The following is an 18,641-nucleotide window of genomic DNA, read 5'->3' as shown; positions in this document are numbered from 1 at the left end:
CAATGCTAGGTTGCTGCAGTGGAGCACACTTAAATCAGGATTCCTCATTTCTGGGGGCCTCCAGCACAGCTGGGAGGTGACGGGAGCCCGGCTCTGAAGCATTTGGAGGGCACCAGGTTGGCAAGGCTGATTTAAGCCATAAAAGCAGAAATTTTACGGGAGCTGCAATCCTCTCATTTAAACCAGGAGTTGGCTGCATCAATGAAGATGATTTGTCAGTTGCATTTTTGCACTCAAGGATAGCTTTGCTGGATCAGGCCAATGGCCTATCTAATCCAGTGTCCTGTTCTCACAGTGGTCCGACAGATGCCTGTGGGAAACCTGCAAGTGGGATCCAAGCACAAGAGCCCTCTCTCCTCCTGCAGTTTCCAGCTCAGAAGGATTACTGACTCTAACTGTGGAGGCAGAGCACGCCATTGATAGCCTTCCTGCCCATCAATCTGCCTAATCCTCTTTCAAAGCCATCTAAGTTGGTGGCTTCAGAGTGACTTACCCAGTAAAACAAAACAAGGAAAAGCATAAAGATCAGATAAGAACTCCAATGCTCGACTGTATTTAAAGGAAATAATGGTAATGCCATAACCACTGGGCATGTGCAGAGTGCTCTTTCCTCAACCGTTCCCCCTTCTTGAATCTTCTGTTCTAGAAATTCAAAGCGCAATGTTGGGAAAGCAGGAAACCCCCGGCAACTTACAGCACCATGCCCGACGGCAGATCCAAACCAGGATACCATCCCTTCAACTCTCAGCAAGGGCTTCTGAGCTTGCACAGAGTGCTTTTCCTCCCTATGGGCAGAGCCAGCCTGCTCCTAAATACCTGAGCTCTATGGTTAGAGACCCACCATTTCCCGAGTTGGCTTGGCCCCCAATTTCTCTTACTATAGAATTTGGGGCTGCTGGTGGAGGAAATCATTATTATTCCCCCTTGCTACTTCCCCCCCCAAAAACCCCCCCAAGAACGTAAGAGAGGGACTCCGAAGAAGGTGAAGCGGGACTTCACCCCAGGGTATCTCGGAAGCCCTCGAGGCAGCGACGCTTCCACCCCCTGGAAACAGCAGGAGGGGAGAGCGCTCTTGTGCCCCGGTCCTGCTTTGAGTGCTTCTCATTGACGCATCTGCTTGGCCACTCTAGAGGGGCCCTTGTGGCCTCGATCCAGTAGCCGGGTCCTTCTTCGGAAAGAGCGAGCGCCTCCTAAGCATGTGCAGAGCGCCTCCCTCCGCCCCCGCCATGCGGAGCTCAGCCTGCGCGTGGGCAGGCCCTTTGCGTCACGCGCGCTTGGCAATCCCCGGCACCTCTCCTCTCTCTCTCTCTCTCCCTGGAGAAATGAAGCAGTGACCCGACGAGGAGCAGCAGTAGCGAAGGATGGGCGTGTTTCGTCCCTGATCCGGATGAGATCAAGGCGCCGGCAACGGGAAGGAGGCGGCGGAGAAGCAGGAGCAGGCCAGCCGGGGCTGCTCCAGACCCCCCCGATCTATCCCATCGCCGCTGGAGGGGTCATGGAGGCACTGAGCCCCGGAGGCGGGTAGCCAGCCAGGGCGCACCTACCCAACCTCGCCGCGCCCAGGCGCGCTCCTCTCTCCAGCTTCCTCCCGGCCGGGCCAGCGGCTCCACCTCTTCCTTTGCCTCTTTGAGCCGCTTAATTCCCAGCAAGCGATTAGCAGGCTCGGATCGGATCCTGCGGCAGGCGGCGCCTCCACCTCCTCCTCCTCCCGGCTTTGCTGCTGCGCGGCTCTTTTCCCTCCACCGACGGCGCGCTGCGCCTTGGAGAGGTTCCCGCTTCCTCGAGGGGGGCCGGCCAAACGGAGACGACGACCCCCACCCCCATCCCAACCAAGCCTCGATTGCTTGTCCCTCCCCTCTGGAGACAGGTCGCCGAGGCTGCTGCTGCTTCCCTCTCTTCTCTTTGAATTCTCTCCGTGCGCCCTTGACCGCGCGCGCAAAAACGGGAAAAAAAGTTCCCGGCGAGGGAAAGACGCACGTGGGAAAGGGAAAGGAGAGAGAGAACCCGGGTGCGATGACGCGTGGCTGGTGTTTGAAGGACGGGGAGGGGTGAACGACGCCCTTCCTTCCCTCTCCCTCCCCGGGGAAAAAAAAAAGTCCACGTTGGGTTTGTGTATCCGCGCGGGGAGTGTCTTCCCCATCCCGCCCAGATCCGGGGAGAGAAGCAAGACTCCGGTCCGTCATGGTGATCCGGGTGAGTTTATATGATAGGATATGGTTTCTTTGCGGGGTTGGGGGCTAGCTGTTGGACGCGCGGGCGGCATCTGCACGGATTAGGATGGCTGGGCCAGGTTCAGACGTGCGGGCCGCGCGGTGGAAGACTGCCGCATCAAGTGATGACTTGCATGTGTGAATAGGATGGGGGTGGGGCGGCGGCGTCACCCTCGCCGGTCACACTTTCTTCTCTCTGCCTCGAACGCGGTGGCTTTTTTTCCTCGAGGGCTCGGCGCATTCGGTTGCCCTGCGCTGAGCCGTCGTGATCCGTGTGGAAGCCCCCGAACCCGTGAACAGGTTCCGCTGGAAAGCGTCGCGTGGGTGGGAGGGGTGTAGAAGTTTGCCTGGGATGGTGTCCCATTCACGTGCTCAAGCCTTCCGTGGATGCTCGACTGATAAGCTTGCACGTGTGAACCCCCAGAAGCGTGGCATGGGGGTTTGAGGAGATGGGTATTCAAGGTTTGTCTGTGGTGGCTCATCCAGCACTTGATGAATGAAATATGAAATTGTGTGTCTCAACCCAAATGGCTAAGCTGTGTGAGTGTGATCACACACACAATCACAAAATTCCTCCCACTCCCAATTGTATCTAATTTGTTCTTGCCTTATCATGAGTCCTCAAGTTGCATCTCAGATTCTTCCCCAGAGTGGTATTGTCTTTCCTTCTCATATGACAGGTTTGAGAACTTAATACTGAGTCATTGTGTCTCTCAGGTGCTGCAGGGTCATTGCACCTGCCCACCCACTCAATTAAGTCATGATAGGAGCAAGAGATGGGTAGCTCAGTGGTTAGAGCATCTTTTTAAAAAAAGTTTTTTATTTATACAACAAGAAAAACAAACAAAAAACACAAATACCAAATTACACACAAATTACAAAAATAACCATAGACACATAATTTTCTTAGCAAACAATAAAACATCTATTGGTCTTAACACTAAAGACCCAACCTCCCGTCTATTCCATATTTCGATTTCATATTACTTATTGCCAATACACATTTTTTTCATAATTAAACTTATTCTTATTAAATCTAATTTCTTATATCTACCTTGCAACTATTACTGAAGTTCCTCGAATGCTGCAACAGAATTTAAACTACTATATTTATTTTTCAGATATTCTTTAAAAACCTCCCATTTAGAAACAAATTCCTGTTTTGTTTTATTCTTTATTTTTTCTGATAAAAGTGGTTAGAGCATCTATCTGCTTTGCAGCCAGAAGGTCCCTGGTTTAACCCCCAGTGGCATCTCCTGTTTGGGCTGGGAGAGAGGATCGATACCAAAAACCCAGGAGAGCTGCTGTCAGTCAGTGTAGATAATACTGAGCTATGTGGACTAATGGCCTGACTGGCAGCTTCCTATTTAATTCAGCTCCGCTTTTTCAATCATGAGGACTAGCACCTGAATAACAAGGACTAGCATTTATCTTGTTTTGAGGGGGTACAGACAATACTGAACTGGATGGGCCAGCTGTCTGACTTTATACAAGGCAGCTTTTAACGTTCTAACCAGTTTCATTCAAAAGGAGTTAGAATGTGGCTTTGATTTTTTAGGGTGAAAGTGCCCTATCCCTCCAGTTTATCTGTCTGTGCTCCTCCTCCTCTTAAGTTCCAAGCTGCAGCAGAGAAAGAAATGGTTGTGGGAAATGAAACACACCTGTTTTGATCTCGGTCTGACTTCTGCTTTTATAATTGGAGCAGTCCAAGTTTTTAACATATAGGTCTGTTACCCACCTGGCTGTCTTAGAGGGCTGTAAAGGTAATCACAGTTACTCTAGGGACACAGTGATGTTTATTATGCCGGTGTGATGTCATGGTTAGAGTGTTGAACTATGACCTGGGAGACCAGGGTTCAAATCTCCACTCAGCTAAGAAGCTCACTGGGTGACCTTGGACCAGTCACACCATCTCTTAGCCTAACCTACCTCACAGGGTTGTTGTAATAATGAAACGGGGAGGAGGAAAACCACGTACACCACCTTGAGATCCTTGTAAGATTGGGGTAATAAATAATGATGCCAAGTCAGTCCTTTGGTCTATCTAGCTCAGTATTGTCTACAGTGATTGGCAGCGACTGTCCAGGCTTTCAGGCAAGAGGCATTCCCAAGCTCCACCTGGAGAAGCTGGAGAATGAACCTGGGACCTTCCCCACGCAAGATGCTCTACCCCTGTCCTTGTCTTCCTTACCTTCAGAGCCAATGTCTGGGTTCCCCTTTAGGCTACATCACTGATAGATACCGTATTTACACGAGTCTAACGCGCCATCGAAGCTTAAAGCGCACATCGATTTTCAGAACCTTGAAACAAAAAAAAATGTATTTGCTGGATAATAATAATAATAATAATAATAATAATAATAATAATAATAATTTATTATTTATACCCGTCTATCTGGCTGGGTTTCCCCAGCCACGCTGGACAGCTTCCAACATAATATTAAAATACAATACTCTATTAAACATTAAAAGCTTCCCTAAACAGGGCTGCCTTCAGATGTCTTTTAAAAGTCTTGTAGTTGTTTTTCTCTTTGACATCTGGTGGGAGGGCATTCCACAGGGTGGGTGCCACTACTGAGAATGTAAATGTGCCATTGAACCTAATGTACAACTTAAATTTCTCCCCCCCCCAAAAGGTGGTCATTAAATTTGAGTAAATATGGTAATGAAGGGATGTGGGTGGCGCTGTGGGTTAAACCACAGAGCCTAGGACTTGCCAACCATCTGCAGTTCGAATCCCCGCAATGGGGTGAGCTCCCATTGCTCGGTCCCTGCTCCTGCCCACCTAGCAGTTCGAAAGCACGTCAAAGTGCAAGTAGATAAATAGGTGCCACTCTGGCGGGAAGGTAAATGGCGTTTCCGTGCGCTGCTCTGGTTCGCCAGAAGTGGCTTAGTCATGCTGGCCACATGACCCGGAAGCTGTACTCTGGCTCCCTTGGCCAATAAAGCGAGATGAGCGCTGCAACCCCAGAGTCGGTCACAACTGGACCTAATGGTCAGGGGTCCCTTTACCTTTACTTTAAATACAGTAATAAATCTAACACGCAGAATTCCGTGCCACGGGATGTGGTCGTGGCCAGTAGCACAGGGAGCTCGAGAAAGGGATTGGGCAAATTGATGGAGGGCAAGTCTATTGATCACTTTCAGCTACTGCAGTTAAGACTTTCAACCCCAGTGAACTATTTATCTGCATGCCAGCTTTGTTGCAGGGAAGATCTGGGCTCCCAGAGGCATCCGGCTAGCCGCTGTCGGAAACAGGAGGCTGGGCCAGGTAGACCTTGAGCTATTCCAGCAGCTACTTCTTACAGCCTTATTTCCATTGTAAGTTTGGCCCCACCTGCTCTCTGTACATCTCAGTATCATATGACTTTAAATAGTCACGGCTTCCCCCAAAGAATGCTGGGAATCCTTCCCATGGAACTCTGGGAATTGTAGCTCTGAGAATGGGTCTCTCCTGACTATCAGCACCCTCAAGGAACAACACTTCCCAGGATACTTTGGGGGAGGGGAAGCCATGGCTGTTTAAAGCGATATGACATTGCTTTAAATGTTATATCACAGGTGGGGCCTTTGTTCTTTTCCCCAAAGACCTCAGAGGTTTTTCCCCATTTTATCCTCTCAACGATTGGTTGAGAGAGAGGCCATGGGGTTCAGGTGGTGATCTGAACCCAGATCCCTGTGTGCTGTTGAACCTGATTCACTAGCCAGGGTATAAATAATACCATGATTGATTGATTGATTGCATTTTTATCCCACTTTCTCTTTAAGGAGCTCAAGGTGGTGCACAAACTTCTCCCCATTTCATCTTCAAAACAACCCTGCAGTGTAGGTTAGCTTGAGAGGTGGTGACTGGCTCAAGGTCATCCCTGCTGAGCTTCACGTGGCCGAGTGGGGATTTGAACCCGGGTCTCCCAGGTCCCCCTAGCCCAGCGCTCTAACCACTGTGCCACACCGTCTCACAATGCCAAAACAGTGCCTTTCATTCTGCATTGTGAGCTCCCCAGCAGCGGCCTTTTCAACTTGGCACCCTGCAGAATCTGTCGGACTACACCTCCCATCAGCTGGCTGGCTGGGACTGATAGGAGTTGTAGTCCAACCATATCTGGAAGCCACCAGGTTGACAACAGCTGCATGGCTCCCTTTCCAAGTTGAAGGCATCCCAGCTGCATCCCGTGGAGGGAAACCACTGATGAACGAGTTGGGACTGGATGTAAACTTGGGGATGGATAGTAGAATCATAGAATTGGAACATAGCTGTCAACTTTTCCCTTTTTAAAAGGGAAATTCCCTTATTCCGAATAGGATTCCTCGCAAGAAAAGGGAAAAATTGACAGCTATGAATTGGAGCGTTTGAAGGGTCATCTATTCCAACCTTTTGCAATTCAGGAATCACAGCTAAATCACCTGGCTTTTGACCACTTGCAACCAAGTGAAGATACCTTGGAGCCAGGATGGCATCTGATATCTTCCCCATCTGGGGATCTTTGGATCTGGACTGTTTTCACACACTAATACCCCATTCTGTAGAATTTGACCAGTTATATTTTATCTCTTCGGTCAGAATGAATTTCTGCAACCAAATTGCTTTCTCTGAGCATCCTGAGCAGGAACACTCACCATTAAGAAAAAGAGGTCAGGATAGGCCAGTATATATATGTGGACTGTCCCAGGATCGAGTGACTTTTCTTCTTTAAGTTCTCAAAGCTCTTAACCCAGCTCAAGGTTGTCATCTGAACTAGCCAGATGTTTAACTGAGAATCAATCACAGCCAGTCCTTTAGAGCCGCAGTCTTGCCCCCCCCCCAAATGGCAATTAGACATCCCTCTTTGCCAACTGCAACCTCGTTAAATTTCAAGCACACCTGCCAATGGTAACCTCCCTCTGCCAAATGCTTGGGAGCTGTTTGTGGAAGGGCACTTTGCATATACTCTGATGCACTCATGCTTTTGCTGTCGCCGATCGCAGGGCTGAGCCTCCCTGAGCTGCTGTTAACGGCAGAAAACTAAACTCTTGGGCTGCTTCTCAGATTGAAGCCCACTTAATGGGTGGGTCAGGTTCTGTACTGTTACTCCCCACCCCTACAGGATTAGGCCACTGTGAATAATAAGAGAGTGAGAGAGGAGATGAGTACAAAGAGATTCCCTGCCTCCCTGTCCCTCCCTGAAGTTCACAGGCTCTGAATGGGAACTTTGCCCCTGAATACGTGGGATGAGTCATCCTTACCAGCAAAGGGACTTGAGCCAGAAAGAAGTTTGTTTAGGCACCTGAAAAGCACTGAGCGAAGAGGTGGCTCAGTGCCTGGTTGATTGGTTGGTTGGTTGGTTGGTTGGCACCTGAACCAGCAACACCCCCCCCCTCCAGGGCCTCCATGGAAACCCCCCTGACCCCTCAACTCCTATTTGTACAGACTGACCCACCCCCACAACAACTCAGCTGAGAGGTTTTCAACCAGATTGTGGACCACGATATTTGAAGCTCTGCAGTGGCTCCCCATTTGTGGAACGCTCTCCCCAGGGAGGTTCAACTGGTGCCTTCATTATACATCTTTCAGCGCCAGATGGAAAGGTTCCTCTTCAGCCAGGCCTTGGGCTAACGGAACATCCAATGCCCTTTGAAATGTGCTGTTTGTAGGGGGAATTATTGGTTTTTGTCCTTTTTTATTTTTATTTTTTTTAATATACAGTGGTACCTCGGGTTAAGTACTTAATTCGTTCCGGAGGTCCGTTCTTAACCTAAAACTGTTCTTAACCTGAGGTACCACTTTTGCTAGGGATGCAGGACTTGCTGATCAGAAGGTCGGCGGTTCGAATCCCCGTGAGGGGGTGACCTCCCGTTGCTTGGTCCCTGTTGCTGCCAACCTAGCAGTTCGAAAGCATGTCAAAGTGCAAGTAGATAAATAGGTACCACTCCGGCGGGAAGGTAAATGGCATTTCCGTGCACTGCTCTGGTTTGCCAGAAGCAGTCATGCTGGCCACATGACCCGGAAGCTGTTTGCAGACAAACACCGGCTCCCTCGGCCTATAGAGCGAAATGAGCGCTGCAACCCCAGAGTCGGCCACGAATGGACCTAATGGTTAGGGTTCCCTTTACCTTTACGTTTACCAACCACTTTTGTTAATGGGGCCTCCCGCTGCCGCTGTGCGATTTCTGTTCTTATCCTGAAGCAAAGTTCTTACCCCGAGGTACTATTTCTGGGTTAGGGGAGTCTGTAACCTGAAGCGTCTGTAACCTGAGGTACCACTGTATTGTAATTTTATGTTGTGAACCGCCCTGAGATCTTACAGACAAAGGGCGGCATACAGATTTAATAACAAAAGTTTTGAAAAGCTGCGCCACCAGTTGGGGCGGCTTTAAAGGCTTACGCTAATCTGTGTAGGATAAGGCTACTGTGTGTGTGTGTTGAGTTTTGCAGTGTGCCTCTGAATGCCAGTTGCTGGAAATAGCAGGTGGAGAGAGGGCTGTTATGCTCAGGTCCTGCTTGTGGACTTCCCAGAAGAGGTATCTGTTTGGCCAGTATGAGATCAGGTTGCTGGACTAGATGGGCCACTGACTTGATCCAGCAGGACTGTTCTAATGTCCCTATGCAGTGTTAGAAATTCCCCAGGTGTGTTTTGCTACTGGTGCAGGTTCAATTGCAACTACGCTGAGATTTACAGTAGTAGCTCGGGTTACAGATGCTTCAGGTTACGGACGCTTCGGGTTACAGACTCTGCTAACCCAGAAATACTACCTCGGGTTAAGAACTTTGCTTCAGGATGAGAACAGAAATCGTGTGGCGGCGGCAGAAGGCCCCATTAGCTAAAGTGGTACCTCGGGTTAAGAATGGTTTCACGTTAAGAATGGACCTCCGGAATGAATTAAGTTATTAACCTGAGGTACCACTGTATCTGCCTTAATGGTAAAGAGACCCCTGACCATTAGGTCCAGTTGCAGCCGACTCTGGGGTTGCAGCGCTCATCTCGCTTTACTGGCCAAGGGAGCCAGCGTACAGCTTCTGGGTCACGTGGCCAGCATGACTAAGCTGCTTCTGGTGAACCAGAGCAGCACATGGAAACGCCATTTACCTTCCCGCCAGAGCGGTACCTATTTATCTACTTGCACTTTGATGTGCTTTCGAACTGCTAGGTTGGCAAGAGCTGGGACCGAGCAACGGGAGCTCACCCCGTCACGTGGATTCGAACTGCTGACCTTCTGATAGGCAAGTCCTAGGCTCTGTGGTTTAACCCACAGCGCCACCCACGTCCCTCTGCCTTAGTCCATCGTTAATACTGTCAGAGACAATGTGCCTCTGGATATCAGTGGCTGGGAATAATCAGTGCTTTTTTTCTTTAAAAAAATGTTTAGGGGTACTCTCATTTTCCTACTCATATAGAAATACTGCCCCTCAATGAGGCCAAACTTAGATTCACAAAATGTTTAGGGGTATGCATACCCCTGCATCCCCCCAGAAAAAATAGGGAATAATAATAATTATTATTTATTTATACCCCGCCCATCTGGCTGGGTTTCCCCAGCCACTCTGGGCAGCTGCCAATAGCATATTAAAAACACTATCAAACATTAAAATCCTCCCTCAACAGGGCTGCCTTCTGATGTCCTCTAAAAGTCAGGTAGTTGTTTATTTCCTTGGCATCTGATTGGAGGGTGTTCCACAGGGTGGGTGCCACCACCAAGAAGGCCCTCTGCCTGGTTCTCTGTAACTTCGCTTCTCGCAGTGAGGGAACCGCCAGAAGGCCCTCGGTGCTGGACCTCAGTGTCTGGGCTGAACGATGGGGGTGGAGACACTCCCAGAGGTATACTGGGCTTTAAAGGTCAGCACCAACACTTTGAATTCTGCTCAGAAACCGCAAGCAGGGAGAGAATGGTGTCGCACTCAGGTCCTGCTTACAGGTTTCGCAACAAGGATAGATTCCAGTTACGTCAGCATCTGGCAACACTTGTTCCTGCCTTGCAGGAGGTTGGCCCTCGGGCTCCCTTCTAGTGGCAATTCTGTGAATGTAAAGTGGGTGATTTAAGGCCCTGCCCCTGCTGTCAAGGGTCAGTTTCTCTCTGTGTGTGCTGTAAATTGTGGTATCTCCTGATTTTCTCCCCTGCCAGTGATGAGCTGTGGGAATATGCAAGATGGCTGACCAGAGCAACATCCAATCGGCGGCTTCCAAGAGCATCCGCCCCTTCCGCTCCAGCGAGGAGTATCTCTACGCCATGAAGGAGGACCTCGCCGAGTGGCTCAACACCCTCTATGACCTCGACGTCCAAGTGGAGAACTTCATGGATGTCCTGGAAACCGGCTACGACCTCTGCCAGCACGCCAACAACGTCAACCGCATTGCGCTGGAGTTCCAGCAGCTGCACCCGGAGGCGGCATCTCGCATGAGGATCCCGCAGAAGGAGGTGGTCTTCCAGGCCAAGAACGTCATGCCGGGCTCCTTCATCGCCAGGGACAACATCTCCAACTTCATTCAGTGGTGCCGCCAGGAGCTGGGCATCCAGGATGTCGTGATGTTTGAGACCAACGACCTGGTGCTGAAGAAGAACGAGAAGAACTTCGTCCTTTGTCTCCTGGAGGTGGCCAGGAAGGGCTCCAAATTTGGGATGCTGGCTCCCATGCTCATCCAAATGGAGGAGGAGATTGAGGAGGAGATGAGAGACCAGGTGGCCTATGGCGAGCTGGAGACGGAGGAGGCGAGCGAAGTCCTGGGGCCCAAGTCTCCTGTTTACCCGAGCAGAAGCCAGAGGATAACTTTGTGTGACCTCAAGAACCTGGATGAGCTGGTGAGTCTCTTCTGTCCTGCTGGCATCCTCTTTATTTACAGTGGTGCCTCGCAAGACGAAATTAATTCGTTCCGCAAGTCTCTTCGTCTTGCGAGTTTTTCGTCTTGCGATGCACGGTTTTCCATAGGAATGCATTGAAAATCAATTAATGCGTTCCTATGGAAACCGCCTTCCCCCGACCTCTTCTGGCGGGCGGCATTTTAAAATCGCCCGGGACAGCGGAGGACTTCTCCGCTGTCCGGGCGATTTAAAAGCCCCTGGGAAGGCAAGCAGGGGGGACAAAGACTTTTGCCCCCCGCCTGCCTTCAGAAGAGGTCCAGGACAGGCTTCGCGGACCTCTCCGCAAGCAGCGGGAGCGCTCCTTGCGGAGAGTTGCCAGCGCGCCCAGGCTTCGCGGCCCCGCCGCCCGGCTTCGGGACATCGTTCCGATGCCAGGCGGCGGGGGGAGGCTTTCTCGCCCCGCCGCCCGGCATCGGGACGATGCCCCGAAGCCGGGCGGCGGGGGGAGGCGTTCCTGCCCCGCCGCCCGGCATCGGGACGATGCCCCGAAGCCAGGCGGCGGGGGGAGGCTTTCCCGCCCCGAAGCCGGGCGGCGGGGGGAGGCTTTCCCGCCCCGAAGCCGGGCGGCGGGGGGAGGCTTTCCCGCCCCGAAGCCGGGCGGCGGGGGGAGGCTTTCCCGCCCCGAAGCCGGGCGGCGGGGGGAGGCGTTCCCGCCCCGCCGCTCGGCTTCGGGACATCGTTCCGATGCCGGGCGGCGGGGGGAGACTTTCCCGCCCCGCCGCTCGGCTTCGGGACATCGTTCCGATGCCGGGCGGCGGGGGGAGACTTTCCCGCCCCGCCGCTCGGCTTCGGGACATCGTTCCGATGCCGGGCGGCGGGGGGAGGCGTTCCCGCCTCGCCGCCCAGCATCGGGGCATCCTTCCGAAGCCCGGCGGCGGGAGGAGGTGTCCCCGCCCCGCCGCCAGACTTCGGAGGAGGTCCGAGGACAGCGGGGAAGACGAGCTGCGCTTCCCCACTGTCCCGGAGATTTCCCTATGGGCTGTCGTCTTGTGAAGCAAGCCCATAGGGAAATTCGTCTTGCGAAGCGCCTCCAAAACGGAAAACCCTTTCGTCTAGCGGGTTTTCCGTCTTGTGAGGCGTTCGTCTTGCGGGGCACCACTGTATTTAAAATGTGTCTCATTTTACAGACTGAACCCATCTCTTGGCTGTAATTCTGGAAGGCTGGCTAGCAATTGCGTCAGCATATTTATTGAGTCATGAAAATGTTTGTTTATGTCGTTATTTTAAAATATTTCTATCCCAGCAGGTAACAAACAGCCACAACACAGATATAACCCTCTTCTGGGGGAAAAAATCCAAGTTAATAAATGAACAGCATCCAACCTGGTTAAGAAATTTCCAGCAGTTCCCCAGGGAAATTTTTGCTATTGGCGCAGGTCCAGTTGCGACTATGTTGAGATTTCTGGGTGCCAAGGTTGGCAACCACAGTTTAAGAACCTCTGTCTTAGTCCCTCGTTAATGCCTTGTCCATTTCCATTGTGTGTGTTTCTCCTTCCTGCAAGTGACTTGTTGTAAGAGTGAGCTACAGCCAAGCAATGTAGTTGAGGTCATAGAACTGTTGCACTGGAAGGTGAAAAGACATTCCGTTGTGGCGACTATAACTGAGAGTTAATATGTCATTTGGCACCTAGCTTATGCATCTGGTTTTCTAACACTGAGCCAGAAGTTTCCTCCTCCAACTTGGTGCCCTCCATATGTTTTGCACCGTCAGCTTCCATCACCAGTCACCACTAGTCATGCTAGCTGGGGCTAATGGGAGCTATGGTCTAAAACATCTGGAGGGCACCAGGTTGGGGAAAGCTGCTCTGTCCACTGGGTTTCAGGATTCTGTGCTTAAGTGAAGGTTTCAGTCTAAATTCTGCGCTAGGTAGAACAGAATTCTGCAACCTGGGTACGTTACACATTTGCATGGCATCGTTTTGCAGAATTTAATTCTGCTTTGATAGTCATGGTGAAGGGCAAAGGCACAGAAGCTACTACACTTCATGACCAGGATCAGTCTCATTCTGCAGCCATGAGGTCTAGAATCTTGTTGGTTTGCTTTTAAAGTAAAGCTGAGCTTTTTCATTCAGTGGAATTCTGCGGCTGGAGCTGCATCTTGCATCCTTTCTGTGTTCTGCAAAGTCGAAGCTCAGTGATTAGTGTGTTTGCTTTGCACAGAAGGACTGAGGTTCATTTCCCAGAACTACCAGGAAGGATAAGGAATGTCCCCTGTCGGAAACCCAGGCAAGCTGCTGCCGGTCAGTGCAGACAATACTGAGCTAGATGGATCAATGGTTCAGTGGCAAAGCATCTGCTTTGCATAGAAGAAATCCTACAATCGCTGGTGGCATCTCTAGGTAGGGCTGGGAGAGACTCCTTGCCCGAAACCCTGGAGAGCTGCTGCAGTCAGTGTAGGCTGCCCTGAGCAGAATACCCAAATTGTCTGACTCGTTTTAAGGCAGCTTCCTATGTATGCAAAGCCCTCAGTATTCTCGGTCTACATTTGAGGGGGGTGTCTGGGATGTTAGAGGAGGGGGTAGTACCTCTGGTGGGGGACACATCATGCTCCTTCTGGGGTCCTTTGTCCACAGCTCTCAGCTGCGGCTCCTAGAAGCTGTCAGCTTGCAGCAGCCGCCACACCCTAGAAAAGGGGTTTGACTGCTGGCTAAACCAAAATAAAAAAATTCCTTCCAGTAGCACCTTAAAGGTAAAGGTACCCTTGACCATTAGGTCCAGTCATGGACAACTGGGGTTGCTGCGCTCATCTCGCTCTATAGGCCGAGGAAGCCGACGTTTGTCCGCAGCTTCCAGATCATGTGGCCAACATGACTAAGCTGCTTCTGGTGAACCAGAGCAGCCACACAGAAACACTGTTTACCTTCCCGCCGGAGTGGTACCTATTTATCTATTTGCACTTGATGTGATTTCGAACTGCTAGGATAGCAGGAACTGGGACCGAATAACGGGTGCTCACCCCATCGCAGGGATTCGAACCGCCGACCTTCCGATCGGCAAGTCCTAGGCTCTGTGGTTTAGACCACAGCGCCACCTGCATCCCTTCAGTAGCAGCTTAGAGACCAACTAAGTTTGTTATTGGTATGAGCTTTCGTGTGCATGCATGCTTCTTCAGATACTTCAGATACTGAAGAAGTGTGCATGCACACGAAAGCTCATACCAATAACAAACTTACTTGGTCTCTAAGGTGCTACTGGAAGGAATTAATTTTGTTTTGACTACGGCAGACCAACACGACTACCTACCTGTAACTGCGGCTAAACCAAGTGAGGGTTGCCAATGGATCTCAAACCCTCGGTGAGTTAGGGATTTCCGGACGAGACCAATACTGGGTCCAGCGGTCAGGAAGGCGATCTCTGTGCATGCTGCAGAGAGAAGTGAGGGGCAGATGGGGCTCATCAACTTGGGAAGGGAGCCCATTTAGGAGAAGGAAGACTCTGGTCTTAAATCTCCCCTGCCTTGTGGGATATCTTCAGGAAAAGAAAAGGCTAAGCCTAAGGAGTAAACATTGCACAAATCCAGAGTGGAGTCCCTAAGACAGTTGGAGGATGCCTTGCTGCCAAGCTGGATCACATCAGCGAGGCTGAGAGGCGGGTCTTGTTGTCTGGGCAGCCCAGGACCTCCATACATGCTGCCCAGGCTTGCATCCCAGGGATGTGACTTTGGTCTCCACCGCAGCGGTTTGACTTCACCCCTGAAGGCACACTCCATTGTCTCTCTAGTTAGGATGATGCCGACCTTTGAGGGACAGCAAGAAATGGTCCGATTAATTGACAGCTGATCAGGCTGAAGGTGTTTATGAAGTGAGCCAATGAAGGGAAGACAGCGCAGGGCTGTTTGCTGTGTTTGGGCTTAGTATTGCTGTCCTCTTTGAACTGAAATGCCCAGCTGAGGATTAACCAAGCTGCCCTGCTTGGCAAGCTTAGGCTTTGGGCTGTTGTGTGATTTAGATCTGCAGGCTATTTGCGCTTTGCTTCAGTGGATATGGGAAAATTCCTCTTGTTGTTTCAACCCTCCTTTTAAAAATATTTGGCAGCTGTCAATACGGGATTCTCCTTTGCATGCCCTAAACAGAACACTGTTTATTCATTTGCTTTTGGTCTCCCTTTGCACACAGCTCATCTTCAGAGTTCCTTTATCAGATCTACAGATTTCCCCCTAACCATCGTTCCCGCCAACGGTTGGCATCGTAATCGAGTCGATGTGGTCTAGTGGTTAGAGTGTCAGACAAGAGCTGTGGTGCTGGGAAATCCCCATAAGGATCTGAAACCCATCTTCAAGAAAAGCTAAGCTCCCCCCCGCCCAGCACTAGGCATTTAACATTTTTACAGAATCGCATAACTGTAAAGCCAGAAAGGACCACAAGGAAATCATCTGGTCCACCCCTCTGCAATGCAGGGAATTTTTATTTATTTATTTTAAGAGACATAGAATTTATTTTATTTAATAATATTTATGCACTGTTTGGTTTTGGGAAAACTTCTAGGCAGTTTGCAGGAAATATTAAAAGCATCAATAAAAACAATTTAAGATAAAATTATTAGTAAAAAGAGATTAACACATGTCAGCGTTGATGTGCCTTGAATAGGCTTGCCTAAACGTTCTGAGTGGGCACCAAAAAATAATAATACAGTGAACATGCCTGCCTGATTTCAATTGGCAAGGAGTTCCAAAGTGCTGCCACATTAAAAGAATAATTTCCTACCTGTGTGGAACAGGTATTGCTTGGCACTTGCCACAGTACTAGTTCCTCAGATCGAAGGACATACATGTGGAAAGACTATCCCGCAGGAGACTCCCGCCTTTCTTTATTATACTGTTTATTTACAAATACATTCGTACCCTGGAAGTCAAATGGAATCCGTTCCAGCAGTCCGTTCGACTTCCAAGACGTTTGAAAACCAAAGTGCGGCTTCTGATTGGCTGCAGGATCTTCCTGCACTCAAATGGAAGCTGTGGAAGCCCCATCGGACGTTTGACTTCCAAAAATAGTCCGCAAACCAGAACAATCACTTCTGGGTTTGCAGCGTTCAGGAGCCAAAACGTTCGGAAACTAAGCTGTTCGAAAACCAAGGTACAACTGTATGGTACAACTGTATAGTTTATGAGTTCATCAATACAGTTGTCAAAAAAATTCAGGTAAATACACGCATACAAATGTGCGCACACACACATCTTGCACATAATTTTAAAAATTCAACATTCCAAAAATATTACAGTATATAAATATACTGATAATTTTGAATAGATTATTGCAAAACTATATGTAAGTACATAAACATATATTTTTTTTCCTTAAAGGAGATGCAGGCAACCTCAGGCCAGGAGTGAAACAGTCCTGTCTATCTGGCCCCTGAAATTCTCCCCAGGCCACACCTTTTCCTGACCCTGCTTCATGCCCCAGGTGTGTCTTTACCTGCCTGGAAAGTGCCCTCAAAAACCCATCATGTCTCTTGTTTGCCTGGCTAGAGCAGTGTTTCCCAACCTTGTGCCTCCAGCTGTTTTTGGACTACAATTCCCATCATCCCTTGCCACTGGTCTTGCTAGTCAGGGATGATGGGAGTTGTAGTTCAAAAACAGCTGGCGGCACAAGGTTGGGAAACACTGGGCTAGAGGGACACAGAGGGGTGTGTGAGCTTGTGAACAAGATAATCTAGCCCACATCCATTGCTCCACCTACCTTACTGGCATGTGGCCCCTGGAAGGCTTCCCAGAAGGGAATATGGCCCCCAGTCTGAGAAAAAAATCCTGGGGGAGTGAAAGACTAGAGCAGGCATGGCCGAACTTGGCCCTCCAGCTGTTTTGGGACTACAATTCCCATCATCCCTGACCACTGGTCCTGTTAGCTAGGGATGATGGGAGTTGTAGTCCCAAGACAGCTGGAGGGCTAAGTTTGACCATGCCTGGACTAGAGGTTCTGCAGTCCCAGCTCCTGTGACCTGATGGAGACCAATTTTGCTCTTTGCCTATCCTGCAAAATATGCCTCTCTGAGCCTCTGCAGATCTTCTCAGCAGAATCCTCAGCAACACAGAGATCCCCTTCCCTTGGCTGTTGTAAACTGCAGAAAACCTGGGCGAAGAGATCTTACGGCACGCTGAGCTTTGGTGCATGAAAATAACTGGCTTCCACTCCAAAGTTCAGCGTGACGTGAGTTTTTTCTCCCAGGCTCACAGATATGCTCGACAGATTCGGTGAGGAGTGAGAAGATCTCTTGTTACGCTGAGCTCTGAAATCCCCCGCGAGAGATTTGTGGGATCTGCGTGGCTGCAGGGACCCCCGCTTCCACAAATCCTATGATATAAGCGCAGAGGACCTGGAGAAGGGTTAGCAAGGACCACAATAATGTCTGGCTGCTCAGGCAAGCCAGTATCTGTGAACCGCTGCACTTCCATGTTAAATTGGCTTTTCACCTGCTGAAACAATTCATCAGAGTATGTCTGTGCAGTGAAGCACATTCGATAGCCTCCTATAGAAACGATTGGTGGGTCGCTGTCAGGTGAATTGCTCTGATTCACTCTCATGCTGTTAACTCTGAGACCTCTTAATGTTTCTTGAGCCGGGAGCATTAAAGGAGCATTCTGGAAGGTGAGAACCATCGTCCTCACCACTTTGAAAACTGGCCGAGTTCTAAACACTACAGTGTACAATTAATTGGCCAAAAACATTTTTTTTAAAAAAAATGGTTTAGTGAGTTTATCCTGCTTTGTTGACTTTGAATCTTAAGGAAAGTTGCTGCTTTGAAAGCGTGAAATATTACGTGCCTTAACAGTGAAGCTGTGTTTTGTTACTGTTGACACTTCGGCTTTTTAATAAACACCCTCCCGAAACACTGACGCAGGAAAACACCTCGCTAATAGTTTGGCACATAACCTTGGAAATAACAGCGCCATTCATTTTGCTGCTGGGTTATTTCTGAGGTGGACAAATATTATGACTCTGGGTCTCAAAGGAGCACAGAGGATGCTCTATTGAGGCAGTGCTCTTTGAACGAACGAGAGAGTTCAGGAATGTCAGGAAGCCTACGAGGGCTTGTCAGTAGATGACAGAAGGCCCTTCTCTCAGAATCCCTCAAATCTGGTTTCTGCGGAGGGCTCCCCTGGCTGAGGAGGGTTTACCGTATTTTTTACTCTATAAGATGCACCAGACCACAAGACGCACCTAGTTTTTGGAGGAGGAAAAGAAGAAAAAAAATATATTCTGAATCTCAGAAGCCAGAACAGCAAGAGGGATCGCTGTGCAGTGAATGCAGCAATCCCTCTTGCTGTTCTGGCTTCTGGGATAGCTGCACAGCCTGCATTCGCTCCATAAGACACACACACATTCCCCCTTACTTTTTAGGAGGGAAAAAGTGAGTTATAGAGCAAAAAATATGGTATTTCCAAGGCAGCCCTCCATAATTTATGGAACAACATCATCCTTATCCAACAGCCATGCTGGCTTGGGCTGATAGGAGCTGGACTCCCAAGAACATCTCCTTCCACCCCTGATTTTCGACAGGGACCAACTCTGTGCCCAGAAGCTTGTCCATTGCTAGAACCCCTCCCCACCTAAAACCTGTGTACAGTTCTGGTTGCCTCGCCTCAAAACGGATATTGTAGAG

At 49.8% G+C, this 18,641-nt stretch overlaps 1 protein-coding gene across 1 annotated transcript in view; it reads left to right on the top strand.

Moving 5' to 3' along the window:
• The first annotated feature begins 940 nt into the window (after positions 1-940).
• Positions 941-18,641, top strand: part of GAS2L1 (growth arrest specific 2 like 1) — a 51,942-nt gene continuing 34,241 nt past the window's right edge. Inside the window, exons 1-2 of the mRNA XM_081841767.1 lie at positions 941-2,193; positions 10,308-10,982. Coding sequence (XP_081697893.1) covers positions 10,332-10,982 — 651 coding nt within the window. The 5' untranslated portion in view covers positions 941-2,193; positions 10,308-10,331. The remainder of the gene's footprint in view (positions 2,194-10,307; positions 10,983-18,641) is intronic.

The sequence above is a fragment of the Podarcis erhardii genome (genome assembly GCF_964252035.2).
Source record: "Podarcis erhardii genome assembly, chromosome: 15".
NCBI lineage: Eukaryota > Metazoa > Chordata > Lepidosauria > Squamata > Lacertidae > Podarcis > Podarcis erhardii.
This window is presented reverse-complemented; position numbering and strand designations above follow the sequence as displayed.